Source organism: Epinephelus lanceolatus, chromosome 23 (assembly GCF_041903045.1).
Source record: "Epinephelus lanceolatus isolate andai-2023 chromosome 23, ASM4190304v1, whole genome shotgun sequence".
In the NCBI taxonomy this organism is placed as follows: Eukaryota; Metazoa; Chordata; class Actinopteri; order Perciformes; family Serranidae; genus Epinephelus; species Epinephelus lanceolatus.
The window spans coordinates 31,023,486-31,037,471 of NC_135756.1; the positions used below are offsets into that span (position 1 = coordinate 31,023,486).

Consider the following 13,986-nt stretch of genomic DNA (forward strand, 5'->3'; position numbering starts at 1 on the left):
CCGAGTCAGTGTATTTGTGTTATGTTCTCATTCCGAAGTCGTCAAATACTGCCGCTCTGTCCGAGATTTTGGCCTTAGATGCCATCACCAAAAACTACCTTTTGCAGTGGTATGATACACCGCTGGATGGCATCAATTTGAATGGCTTCTGGTGACAGCGTATATAGGGGCTGGAAAGTCCTTATAGGGTGGGCGGGAGGGGTGGTGGATGATCCAACAAACCTTCAAATTCTCACCTGGGAGCCTGGTGTTCAGGTCCCGAATCAATGTAGAGCCAAACCTTGATGTTTTTTCCTAAACAGTTGCGACATCCCAGAAAGTCTGCAGCATATGCAGGAAGACACCTAGCGCATAATATGTAGACGTGAAAGTCCACTAACAAAGTGGTGATATGTGACAACGTGGGATAAGAACGTGTTGACTATTCTGTTTATCAGCTGTGACATTTTAAAAACCTGGCAACATTGTTAGATGTTGATATGTCTAATGTCACCACCACAATGAGGCAAGGCTGTAAAGCTGTGTTTGGCATGATGATTTTCTGTAGTCTCATTTAGCCACTTGTTAGCAACTGTCTTTTTTACAACCCATAAAAGCTTCAGCCTTCACCAGTGGGGTACTTAGTGATGAATCTTATGTTGTAGAACACAACAGTAATATCTCTTAAGTTTGTGTTAACCACAGACCGTATTTCAGGCATCTAACCAAAAACCCATTGACTTCGACACAAGGGAACCAGGAGTGCTAAAATGCTAACTCATTTCTGGGTTTTCAGGACTCACTCCTGGAGCATTCTATTACAAAAGACCAAGCTCAAACATAGTGAAAAATAGCAAGGCCACATGTGACTTACAGCCAACAAAGAATACTATATTGGTCCTATTTAAGATACATCAAGGAATTCACAGTTTTAAGATGATGAACTGAAATGCTGACTTCATTTGGTGGTGATGTGTCATTTGGTATATCCGGAGGAATTAACCCAGTTCCCCTTATCGTGAATAGCAACCGCAAAGTCGAATAATATGGACGTAGATTTTATTTCTGAAACTAACTGCTTCGGACTGCTCAGAGAGGAGAATTCTGCCACCTCAGCTCAGTGTCACACTGGCCAAAGTCCAGAATTAGGTGTCACTTCCACATTGCATTCAAAAGAAAAACTGGGGGACTGAGTCAGGCCAGTCAGGGAAGTTTATCTGATCCTTTGTGGTGAGTCTCTTCCGCTGGCTGTAGCCATGGGGCAGCTCAGACACTGAAGCTAAAGTCAGTTTGTAACTGTCAGGGTGTGTTTGTGGAGTTTTTCAGTGGAGGGAGATAAGTGTCCAAGGATGTGGTGGTGATGGATCACTGACAGGAGGCTCAGCTGTCTGCGTCTGTCAACTCACAGCTCTTTCAATAGGACAGATGAGCTGCTGAGAGGGAAGTTTCTGGTACACTAGAGAAAGTATCTTGTTGTGTTTGTGTCTGGACTGATTCTCAGTTGAGTTATTTTGCTGGTTAAGCTTAAGAGAATGCTATGGTGCTGGTTAAAATCTCCATGTGTTTGTTTCATAAAGTAGAAGATCTTCAAAAGAACCGCCGTTATGTAACAGCAGCTGCAGTTAATAGAGTATGGCATCCTTAAATCAACCTCAGCCACTTCATTCACTTCCTCAACAACACTTTGATTCAGACTCAACACTAAAATAAACAACCATGTTCTGTGTTTGCATGGAGGAAAACAAAAGCAACACTAGGTTTAATTTAAGCCAGGTGAACATTTAGCATGGTCCCTACTCAGTCAAAAGTCTCTGGGTGTTCATAAAAAATGGTTGTCTTTTACCTTTAAACCACAATCAAGTCAGCCATCTCTTGGTGCTTCTCAAAGCCAAGACAGGATCCTTAAACGGCTGAATTTCAAGGAGGATATGTCCTCGAATCCTGCTGAAGGACTGTTCGAATGTCAAGAATCCTTGAAATTCTACAAAGGACAGAGTCCTTTCTTTAGAGCATTTTCAAGGATACATGTGTGTATCCTCAATGGGCATGAAGTGCCCATAATTTTTGCTCACGATTTGCTGGAATCCAATTTGTGTTCACTGAATGTTAGGAGGGAGTCTTGCCTAGCCTCTGTAGGACCCAACTTGGAATGACCTCTCCTACTTAAATCATTGTCATCATCATTAATCTTACATCATCAGATCTGGCCAGTCATCTTTCTGGTCTGAATGTAGTTCTGTGAATATAATTTTCATCCGGCCATTCTGTCTTTCAGACCTGTGATGCAACACCTTTCCATCACTACTATAGTTTGCAGATTATTCCAGGAGATTCAACTGGGAAGATTTATTTTCCATCCACTGATTTTACTCCTCCACCACCAGTCTAGATACTGCCAATCTTGGAAAGTGTCGATTGTGAGTCTTGTGACTTCTGTGGCACAGCCAATATTTTGGGGATTCTGATTGTGCACATCCAAGAACTTTTTAAGGCACGTGTTGGACAAAAAGATAGCAGTAAATAACATGAAAAAAGGTCCCCACACCGTAGCTCCCTTAAGTGCAGTTTATTGGCACATATACCAGTGATGTTTCAAGCTGAATGCTCTTCTTTAGACTCCAGGTTCTAGTGTAGCCAGCGGATATCTGGGCCAAGACTTGTGCTTCCGTGCATTGCTTATTTTGGCTTATCTCTACAAACAGATATCTGCATATAAATTTAGATACATTTAAAAAGCTAACAGGCAGATATTTTCCAACTCCATTTAAAAAAAGAATTATTTCCAGATGACCTTTGTTTCACAAAATCTCTGTCCACATTTTCTCTTCCATGGCCTGTTTTCATAGGACAACAATCAAATGACAATTCTGGTTTATTATGACTTGGCAGTTTTTTCTTTTCTTTTTCTATTAATCTATTTATCTTTTTTTTCTTTTTTTTCATTTTTGTTCTTTTAATTATCAGCCGACAGTCAAGACAAACAAGAAGGTCTCGCGGGCCGAATGGAACCAGGGACTTTGCAGGACACCCCAAGTTATTGTTGTGATGTTGGTCTTTTTTATCTATTGGTAGTAACAAGATGGTACAGAGCAGCTCAGCAGCTCTGATTTTAGGTCAAAGGTCATGACAATGATATGGATATTTAATTGTATGAAGAATGATACCTATAAACAGCATTAAATGACTGACAGTACAATGACTTCTGTATTTTCTAAGCTTGCTTATTGACTTTAGTCACAGGCTGAGATTCTTCGCTGCCCAGGAACTTAACAGTAACCATTTCACTGTAATGCTGGTACATGTTCAACTTACATTAAATTAAATGAACGATTGTGTGGAGAGCATGAGCGAATGTTTAGAGAATGCTCTCAGTTTCTGAGAGGCAGACATGAGGCCATTACTGGGTTCTGCCAAGCAGACAAATTAAAAGGGAAGAAAACCTGCCTCACTCCAGCAAAGACTTAATGTTTAACAGTTAAAAAGCTCATGATGGCTGAAATGAAGCTGTCCCTCTTTGTTTTCTTTCAAGTGATCACTTTACTTATCTTGCATCATCACCCCACTATACACCAACTGAGAGGCCTATCCAATTTTAAATCCTTTAAACCCAATCTGTTTATCAAAACCTTCAAGAGGCTCTTGTGGACCATTTGTCAGGTCTTCCAAATGGAAATCATAGACCTGACAAAGTGAGGGTATTCTTTCAAGACTCTCTAAAAACAAATAAGCTCATTCAAACAGGGACCAGGCAGCGATGTCGCAGTTTGAAAAACCAAATCTTGACTAATACCTTCACTGGAAATGTTTTTCTTGGCACCCAGAACTTACTGTTTAGTTAAGAATTAAGCAGAGTCATTAATCAGTGTATCTCCTCCTCCTGCCATCATTTGGTACACTCTTTTATTCAGTGTCATGTAAGCACTGACCTAACCCAATGTGGACGTGCAAGCTGCTGCGTATGTTTCAAAGTCTGTTAAAAGAACAGTTTGACATTTTTGCAAACACAGACAAACAGGTTAACTTAGTTTAGCATGAAAGTTGGCGGTCTGTTAGGTTGGTTTAGTATGAAAGCTGGCAGCTAGTTAATTCAGTTTAGCATTAAAGCTGGCAGCTGGTTAGGTTAGGTTAGTTTAGCATGAAAGCTTACAGTCTGTTAGTTTAGTTTAGCATTAAAGCTGGCAGCAGCTCATCTTAGTTTAGCATTGAAGCTGGCAGTCTGTTAGCTTAGTTTAACATGAAAACTTAGTCTGTTAGGTTAGTTTAGCATGAAAACTTACAGTCTGTCAGGTTAGTTTAGCATGAAAGCTTGCGGTCTGTTAGCTTAAATTAGCATGAAAGCAGGCAGTTGGTTAGCTAACTTTAGCATGAGAACACAGTCTGTTAGCTTACATTAGCATGGAAGCAGGCAGTTGGTTAGCTTAATTTAGCATAAAGGCTGTGTAGACAGGGAAACAGCTAGCCTGACAGCATGCAGATCACTGATTTACACATTACATCTTGTCTGATTAATCCACTCAAAAACTTGAGGATGATTAATGGTTTTACCACAGAACAGCAGAGACTTAATGCGTAACCACAGCTTGTCTTTGTACTTCCATCTTCAGATTGAACAAACAAGACTGTAAAATTAATGAGCTTTACAGGTGCTTATATGATTTTGTCACCTTTGGACAGAGCAAGGCTAGCCATTTCTCTCTGCTTCCAGTCTTTATGCTAAGCCAGCTAATCGGCTAATACATCTAGCTTCATGGTCAGCATACAGACAGATATGAGACTAGTATCAGTTTACTCATCCAGGTCAGCAAGAAAGCAAATCACCAGTCAGAATGAAAAAGATAAAAGACATGAAACAAAAGTTCAGTTGCAAATCTTACACAGATCTTTATTGTTCTTTTGTTACATACAGTTCGTAGCAGGCAAGTTGCCCTTTTCTCTTTTCTTTTTTCCATCTCAGCAACAACATTTAATGCACACATACAAAAAACCTTCTTGTTTACTTCTCTTCCCCTACGTACTTTTTTCCACCATTAACACTCACTTGATTTTTACCACCTATCATCAATCTGTAAGCAAGATATCACATCAACTTACACAGGAAGTTAATGGAGTTTAACGTCTTGCATTGACAGTCTATTTCAGTTCCAAAACACAGCTTTGTCTATCTTTTCTCTTTTCCCTTCAGCATTCAACAACATTCTCTTATTTCCATCAACCAGTCTTTGACATGTTTAACTGTCCTGTCCCTCAGGACACGTAAATACATCCTGCTGCCTGTACTGGTGCACGCAGTGTCCACAACTAAAGTTCCATGCAAGATGCTACGCTGAAAAGTGGTCTGTATCATTCTGAAAGGTCAGCTTTTTTTTTAAAACCAACATGGCTCAGTTCAAACTTTTGTTTTAAAACAAAACTCATCTCTTGTCTGACATGATTTTGATATCAGATGATTTGCTACCACTATACTTCATAGTGATGTTTGTTCAAACAGAGAGACTGAAGTCTCATCTGTCACTGGATTTTTAAATTAATGCCTCCGACTGCACTACATGCAGAAAAATAAAAAAGATTCCATGTCCTAACATCTGTCATTAAAGGAATGTATAAAAATAAGACGCATTTTCTGATTAATGTAAAAATCAGACTTGTACAGAGAAATTTGTAGCTTTGTGTCGTACATTTTATCTTTCTTCAGGGGGATTCTCCTCCTTTCTTGCCTGCTAAACATACTCAAAATTTCAAATTACTTCACCTAAAAACTAAAACAGTGCTCCTTTATGATACCTAAAAAAATACTACAATAAATTTTAAAATATAAAAATGTAAAACTTTCATTAGCCCCCCAAAAAAGGTCTAAAATAATGTTTAAATATCAAATTAATAGTAAACAGGATTGAATGCACCACCTCTATCTTCAAGAGATCAACAAACTCAGGACACACAGATTCATGTGTGAAAAATGGGTTTGCTTCTCATTATGCTTCCCTTTTAAGAGCCTGTGGAAGCCATGCACGTCTCTCCAGAATACTGTGTCTCTGTGGGATGCACTTGGATGGAGGGGTAAGGTAAATAGCTGCCGAAGAGGACAGTAACACAGAACACTGTTGTAATAATACGCACGCACGCAGACACACATAAATACGAGTCCCACGCTTCTCCGTGTTGTTTTCTTAACATTTATGTACAAAAAACAAAATGTCCACCCAGGAGTCCATTTTCTCCTTTCACCTCAGCTCACACCATAGTCTCTTTTCTCTTCCCTAAAGAACACAAAGATTTCTTGTCCTTTTTGGTTTTGAGCAATGTGGGTGAGGAGAGCGGCGACGTCGAAGATGTCGTTGACAAAGACGATGAGGAGGAGCGAGATGAAGGGGACGTTGTGGTGGGGCTGGGGGTTGTGCTGTTGCTCGGTGAGCTGGGGGCAGACTGAGAAGCCGGCTGTGGGCAGTTCTCGTCTGCTTCCTCCATGTGGACGATGGCAGAGACAGAGGAGGGGCGGCGCTTGAAGCGGGAGTCGCTCACAGGCGGGGAGGGCGTGGAGGGCTCGCTGAGGGGCCGGTGGACGGAAATGGCGCTGCGGAGGCAATTGAGCCACTGCTGTTTATGGAAAACATCGTTGACCTGCAGCGTGTGGGACTGCGCCTGGCTTGGGTCTTGGGGACGCACGCGGAAAATGTTCTTGGCTGTGGAGAAAGTGGAAAAAAGTTGAATTAGCAAAAAATTTTTGACTGAGCACTGTCTATATTCCTGTGTTAACCCCTGTAGACTTTTTGACTTTGACACAAGCCTCACCTTTATCTGCATTGCTGAAGGCGCCTCTGAAGGAGCCGCCCATTCTGACGTCTCCGTCCTGCAGGTCCTCCAACACAAGATCGTGCACTGGGATTGGCTGCCGGTAAACCTGGAAACACTGGCGCTCGTTCCTGGTGACGGGGCGGGTCAGAACCAGCAGCTCAGTGAACAGGAACACATGCAACTTCTGGAAAGAAACAAAAAACAATTATTAAAACCAGATATTTTACATAACCACCAATAAAGTTTCCTGCAAGATGTTTACTCTTATCAAAAGTTCATACTCGAATGGTTAAATCATGGGCTGGTTAGGGGTCAGTGAAGCAGACAGTTACAGCCTGATTGCCTTATATGGGATGTGAGGCTTGTGTTGATGAGTGAAGAGGCAGCCAAAGGAGCATTGTGTTGTGTTCTGCTCACCGTGCCGCTCTTGTTCCGCAGCTCCCCGTGACACAGTAGGCTCTTGCATTGCTCGATAAGAGGGTCCCTCTGCCTGTCATCCAGATACTCCAGCTTGTCGATGTAGTACTGGCACTCAGACTCTCCCTTCTTCATATTGATGTCTGACAGCACACCCTGCATGATGGTGATCTGAACACACAAAGGATCAAAATATTAACTTCAGCCATGTTTTATAAGCTCAATCTAAAGATAGTGCCACAAATCTGTGTCTTTGACTTACCGCTTCTTCCAGGCTGGCAGCGTCTGTGTGCTCTGGTGGAGTGTGTCTCAGTATCTCTTTAAGCAGCAGTGGGTATTTGACCAGGCGGGAGCGTGGGATGTCCAGGAAGCTCCACAGGTCCAGCTTCCTGCTAAAGGGTGACTCAAGGCAGCGCTGCAGGAAGTCCTGTACCCTGCGGTCCTGCTTCTTCTGGTCCAGCAGCGCCTTGGCTGCCAGCTGGTTGCTGCAGTAGTCCTTGTAGGCGTTAAGCCTGGGCAGCTGAAGGGTGAGAGGAGACACTTACTAATGCTGCCTTTCTTACTGGAAACCAGCTGAACTTTAACAGAGTCAAAGAGGTTGAGGTACTTGACAGGATGCTTACCCAGCTCACGACAATCTGCCCGATCTCGCCCACGGTCCCATCCGGCCCTGTGGCTTTGGAAAGCTGTGCCAGGAGATCCTCGTGCAGAGGGATGTAGGCATCCAGGTTGCCGAAGATGTGAGTGAGCTCCTCCTCAGACATAATGGAGAGCTTCAGCATCGGGTCATGGTACGCCTGTGTACAGGAGAAAAGCCAAACAGTCAAACAACAACATCCCATCATGCCAAAAGGGGGTGGATGCTAAGAATAGCTTGTATAGAGCAGTAGGGGTACAAGAGAAAGACAGCGGAATAATTTCCGTCTTTTTTTAGTTCCTGGCTTGGCTGTGTGGAAGCCCTGCCAGACTTTGATTTAATCTGTTTGCTTAATATGTACTCCCTCTGCCTCAGAGATTTACAAGTACAAACCTTGCGTGCAAGCTGGAGGTCCTCGATCAGGTCCTGTTCTCCACGAGACAGCTCAAATATGGCCTGAGGAAGGAGAGGAGGAGGAACAAAAAGATACTTTTTTAGCAAAACACATGGATCAGGATGCCATTACATTATTGCAACTGATAGCCATTAGATTACATCTAAAACTGTGTTGGTGCCTAATGACTGAAATCACCTTTGAAATCTTTCTGGCTGCTCTCTCCCGCTCTTCTGTGCTCTCTGTGTTTAAAACTATAAAAAGTTTATGGCTTCTGACAGTTGGCTAAGATGTCTGACATATGCAGGACAAGTAGGGAGGTAGGGCAGGAGAGCACGAGTTTGTTGGCTTGTCAGGTATATGTGAGACTGGGAAAAAAGCCTGGGAAGGCTTTTTGCCCCATTTAGACTATTTGACACAAATACTACAGGGTTATGTTAAACTAGTGTGGCAGAATTTACCACCGTCTGGATTTCGTACTGAGCAAACTCATTTACCTGCCCCTGTACCCCTTGGTGTCCTCACCATGCTCTACTGTATGTTCATGTGTCAGTGCTGATTCTCACCTCCTGCCGCTTGATCTCTTTGGTTGAGAAAGTTCCCTTCTGGTGGATGTCTAGCGTCTCTGACCACAGCGTGCTGTTCCTCCTTTTGGGTGGTGTTGGGGCCGCCGCCTTGCTGCAAGGCTTCTGGGGCATGCCCGGCGACTTTCCATCGCCCCTGAAAGAGGCCTACAGATGGGAAAGAGGAAGCCCCAGATGTCAGACGTGTTGCAACAGGAAGCCAAGTTGTTTGGTGCAAAGAGGTGCCCCTTGGTGTTCCCTTTTTGTGGGGTGTCACAGGAGCTTACCTGGATGGTTTGGCCGAAGCGCCGGACGGCCCCATTCTTCACCGGAGAGATGAGGTTGGCTAGCGACGTCACCCTGCCGAGAGGACGGACACGCTTTGTGCTGGGTTCCTAGAGAACAAGAGAAAAATGGTGGGAAAGATTAGTCAGGCAATGTCATGTCAAAGAAAAGCAGCACAGGGCAAATCCATCAGTAATGCCAACTGTGAGAGACCTCAGCAGTCAGTCCAGATGCTCCCTTGTGACTTCCTTGTGATGAAACACATCAAGTCATAAATCCTCATTATTGACTCCACTCCCAGCTTTGGGGTGAGGAAATAGGAGTAGCTGGAGCCGAGGTCGAGCCGCAGCCAGACAGACTGGCGGACCAATGGACAGACTGAGATACTGAGGAGGAGGAAGCCGCTCCAGCAGCTGTTGGCTCCATCATGTGAATGGTCTTGAGCCAGGCCAGCCCCACTGAGCACAAAGACCCTTTCTGACCACTGATCTGGAGGGGAAGGGGGTCTGGAGGAATGCCAGGAATGCACGAGACCCTGCTCTCAGCTGTTCAGCACCCCTCCCCGCACACACTCTGCTGCTATCTGGCCTGACAACAGCTACAGCTCCACTTGAGAGTGGATCTGCTCCATCACTCAGTGCGACAGTGTGAGATAAATGCTTCCTGATTGCTGCAGCTCTTTAACTGCCTTTCCCAGGGACACAGTATGGAAAGTGTGGCAGTGTGTCAGGATTGTTCAGTAAAACAGACCACCGCTGTGAGTCGGGCAAAGGAGCAGCAGTCATAAAAGTCAGTGAACCTGTCCCCTCTTGAGTGCTTACACAGTGCGGCATTGCAGGGGGTGCATGGTGGTGTTTATGGCTGCGAGTCGAGACAGGCTCCTCAACAGGCCTCGCGTGAGAGCAGTGCTACACCTGGGCCAGGTGACCCCCCTTCTCTCCTCCCCTCACCCAGCCCCGAGGCTGAGAGAAAGGAGAGAGCTACCTGGCCCCGTGCCAACAACAACAGGCTGCAGGAATCAAAGAGCTGAAGATCTGAGGTAATGATTTCAGCCCACAGAGCCTCTTCAAAAACATGACACGAGGAGACAGCCATAATTAGCATTCCCAAAGTTTGCACTCCCCGCAAAACATTTTGCATTTTAAGAACTTCACACTAATCAGGGCTTGCTCTCTGAAATTGAGCACCGCACTGCTAAAAGCCGTATGTGTTTTCTCCTGACTCAGGCCAAATTGGGTTTTGCCTTGGCTCAGCGAATCTGGGAAACAGAGCAGCCATTGAGGCTCCGGGCTCTGCGGACACAGCTGTAGAACAGATCCGCTCAGTCTGCTGTGGCCTGGGAGCTGCTGAGGCTGCGGTCGAGTCACCGTCTGCTCTGGGTCTCCAAGTTGGACCAGAGCAGCCTTGAAAACATAGCAAGCCCTCTAGTGGCAGAGTCACTGCTTTGACCGTGTTCCGCATGCAAAGACAGATCTTTCTTTTTTTACCTTGCCTCTGGGGACTTGACTTGCCTGAATCTTATTTTTGACCTTTTAATATCAGCAGACAGAGAGAGTAAAAGAGTTTCAGGTGGGTGGGGGTTCCAATGTCAACATTGGAAACGCATGCTGGTCATTCTGCCCTTCCTGTCCTTTAGGAACCAGCCCCAGAATAACAAAAGCCCACTAGTCCCACTCTTTGTTTATCAGCTGTAAAGTGAAAATGTGCAGACAAACGAGGGAAAGTTGCTATTCATGGTAGTTTGACTCATGCACTCTGTGGAGGTACGACGAATCTGGCTCACTTCAGGAAATCAGACAGATCCGGGGTTTGTGCTGCTGTGTTGGGTAACTATTATCAGTGAAACACCGAGCCTCCAGACATACATACTGAACATGTGCAGCGCACTCCTTAAACTCCTGACCCAAGATTACAACCTTATAAACATCAGGAGTTTTTTTCAGGGATCCCCCAAGTGCTTCCTTTGCTTTCTCTTTGATGTAACCCTGTGTGTGCTGTGAGCTAATACTCCAGATGTGTTCCTGGGATTGCAGCACAGTTTGTGCTGATAGGTGCTGAGAGCAGACCACAAAGGAAAGAGTTGAGGTCACCAGTAAACCAGCACAGGGTGTAAAACGAAAGGTTCTGTGACAACAGGACTCACTTCATGAATTGTCCTTCTCCTTTATCATATGGTTTACTGTCAATGAAACCATCTTCCTGAAATCTCTTCCGAAAGAGAACTATGTATGCCTCAGAGAGGGAAGGAAGGAGCTGAAATAGTACAGAAGGCACACCTGGGTTTCAACACTAATGTCCCTTTAACTGTGTCTGCAGCTGAAGGAATGCTCTCAGGCTGCTGTGTTGAATTTGCATTTCACTCCAAATATCAGAGTTAAAAAACAAGTAATTCTAGACAGGGTTGTTGACTGAGAGTTTACCCCCTGCTGCTTCAATGTTTGTAGTACTTTGAGTCTACCAACTGTCCCAATCCCTCCAATATCCCATCAAGACTGAGCTCCCTGCTGGGATGCATATTAAAGAACAGAATGGGAATACACAACACTGAGGGGGGTCTGTCCACTGTTTACAACTTCATAGGTACAGTGTAATCCAATGATTAACTTTTCCAGGTTAGGCAGTATCTCAAACCTGCCCAGGGACAAAGTTCAAAGTCTCATCTTACAGGTACAAGGCAATTGAAAGCACACGCACATTATCACACACAAACACTGTGTGCCCAAGTAAGATAAGAGCAGGGTTAGGCGCTGATTCACTCACAATCTGACACAAAGATCTGACTTCATCTGAATGAGTTCCGGACAAACAATGACTTGGAGACACAGGCAACAGCTAAACAAAGAAGAAATATCAACCACCACCTTCACAGTGTGTTTTTGCATCTCACCTCTGACTCTTTGTTGGCTTGGTTCTGGTAGTCTATCACTTGCAGAGTCCGTTTGATAGGCACCAAGCTACCCAGTTCATCGTAAGCCACCATAGCTTTCAATAAAAACACAATATCCGTTTTCTTAATCCTGGCGAGTCAGCTTGAAGTAATCCACATGACAGAAAAAATGTTGATCAAAATCAAGAGCTGTGTGAGTCAAAAAAATAAACTTAAATAAATAAATACACCTTCCCCCTGTTCTTCTTGCCTCAGGGGCTGGAGCTCTCTGTGCGCTACCCTCAAACACGCTTTCTAATCTTTGGTCTGAGGTAAACTGAGTGAGGGAAGGCTTTATACCGGCAGTCCAGACAGGGGAGGAGCAAGCCTCTGCTCAGCCCTCATAGCTGCAGATGATGCAGGAAAACTTTCCCTGGAAGTGGGGAGCAGCTGCCCGCAGGCTCTGTTGGTCCATCAACGCAGAATAAAAACAGTAGTGAGAATTTTACAATGACTGGAAGAGCTTACTGCTAGGTAGAGTTGATGTAAACAATTCTGATGAGGGTGCATTAATGTTGGAAAAAGAGTGAACCTTATCTAACACAATATGGGTTATTCCTCATAGTTTAACTTTTGCTGTAAAGCCTAACAAGCCTTTTTTCGTTTTGACAATAATGCATAAAATATATCTGGAAATGATTCATCACAACTATTATGAAAGAGTACTACAAGGGATAAGCTGTTTTTGCTGCAATTCAGCAACTAGCTTTACAATCAAATTTACTTGGAAATGATTGATGATGTAACTGCTAGAGCTGGAAACAATTAATTGATAACAAATCCCAATAATTCAAACATCTTCAACTTTTTTGGGGAGAACTTGCAACATACACACACACACACACACACACACACACACACACACACACACACATATGTATGTATGTATATATATATGTATATATATTATATATACATATGATCTGTGAAAAGACAATATTAGCCTCTTGATATACCTGTCACAGTTATTAGAATTTAGCTTTCAGAATTCAGCTTTTTTGTTCTTAAGCTTTTAAGTTCAAGAGAATTTTAATTGTGAGTTAGACAGCTTAAGTTTTAAGGGCATAGGTTTCAATTCAACACTGGCGGGGGCATATATAAAATGGCAGGGTTTGGGAGTCCTCCGACAGATAGCACAAAACACCCTTAGTTTTCTCCTTAAGTATGATACTTAGGGCTTAATTTCTTCATAGCTGAGGGACTTACACAGTTGCACAGAATCCCATAAAAGGTTTCTGTAGTTAAGAAAAAACGTCAACTCATTTACTGCGTTGAAGGAGATTTTACAGTTTTAAAGTTTCCATGGAAATTGTTTGTTTAATTGTGAATTTGATTCCCAAATACCAGAAAACAATTGCAGGAAGAAATTGCGACAAAAATTAATTCAGTCAAATCTAAAGTGTAAAATCAAGTGTATCAATTTGGTTCTCGTGGTCCCAGAACACTCTTCTCTGAGAGTGATAAATGAGTTTTTTCATTTATCACCATAAACTCGGTCAAGTTGTAGTTAAGATAGAGTCAGAGGTACCTCAAGGTTTTTTGTTTTGTTTTTTTTACCTTGCTTTGGTCACTAAGGTCTTTTGTTCAACAGTCTGGGGATTCCTTAAGTAAAAAACCGAGACAAGGAGAGGGGGGGTGGCGGTGGCAATGCTCTCTGCTCCCTGCTTTAAACAGAGCTGTTATCAGTCTCATCATTTCAAATGGGGGAGGTAATCAATTAGAATATCAATAGGGGAGCATTGTAACACACTCAGCCAGATGTTGAAACTGAAACCTGTATATTGAGCACCACTGGGGGGGTGCAAGTGCCACCCATATGTTGATTGATCCAACAGTGGAGGAAAGGGCAACGTGTTGGTCAGTTTCAGCAAAGACAAAGAAGTTGAAATCAAATTTGTGTCTCTTTTTCATGCATGTGTGCACACCCAGACAGGCAGATGGCTGAAGGACAACCACACCTGAAGCCACAGATTCTACACACCCTTGCAGCTGG

The 13,986-nt window shown here is 43.6% G+C and overlaps 1 protein-coding gene across 2 annotated transcripts in view; it reads right to left on the bottom strand.

Annotated features, from left to right (window-relative positions):
* Nucleotides 1–4,835: 4,835 nt before the first annotated feature.
* net1 (neuroepithelial cell transforming 1) overlaps nt 4,836–13,986 on the bottom strand; it is a 47,694-nt gene continuing 38,543 nt past the window's right edge. Inside the window, exons 1-9 of one of the 2 annotated variants that reach the window (XM_033615128.2) lie at nt 11,955–12,275; nt 9,070–9,177; nt 8,786–8,950; nt 8,219–8,281; nt 7,812–7,985; nt 7,451–7,708; nt 7,189–7,359; nt 6,769–6,955; nt 4,836–6,659 (exon numbers count right to left, since the gene is read on the bottom strand). In XM_033615128.2, coding sequence (XP_033471019.1) covers nt 6,211–6,659; nt 6,769–6,955; nt 7,189–7,359; nt 7,451–7,708; nt 7,812–7,985; nt 8,219–8,281; nt 8,786–8,950; nt 9,070–9,177; nt 11,955–12,047 — 1,668 coding nt within the window. In that variant the 5' untranslated portion in view covers nt 12,048–12,275 and the 3' untranslated portion in view covers nt 4,836–6,210. Of the gene's footprint in view, nt 6,660–6,768; nt 6,956–7,188; nt 7,360–7,450; nt 7,709–7,811; nt 7,986–8,218; nt 8,282–8,785; nt 8,951–9,069; nt 9,178–11,954; nt 12,276–13,986 lie in introns of those variants that run through there. The other variant, XM_033615126.2, reaches the window with a different exon arrangement.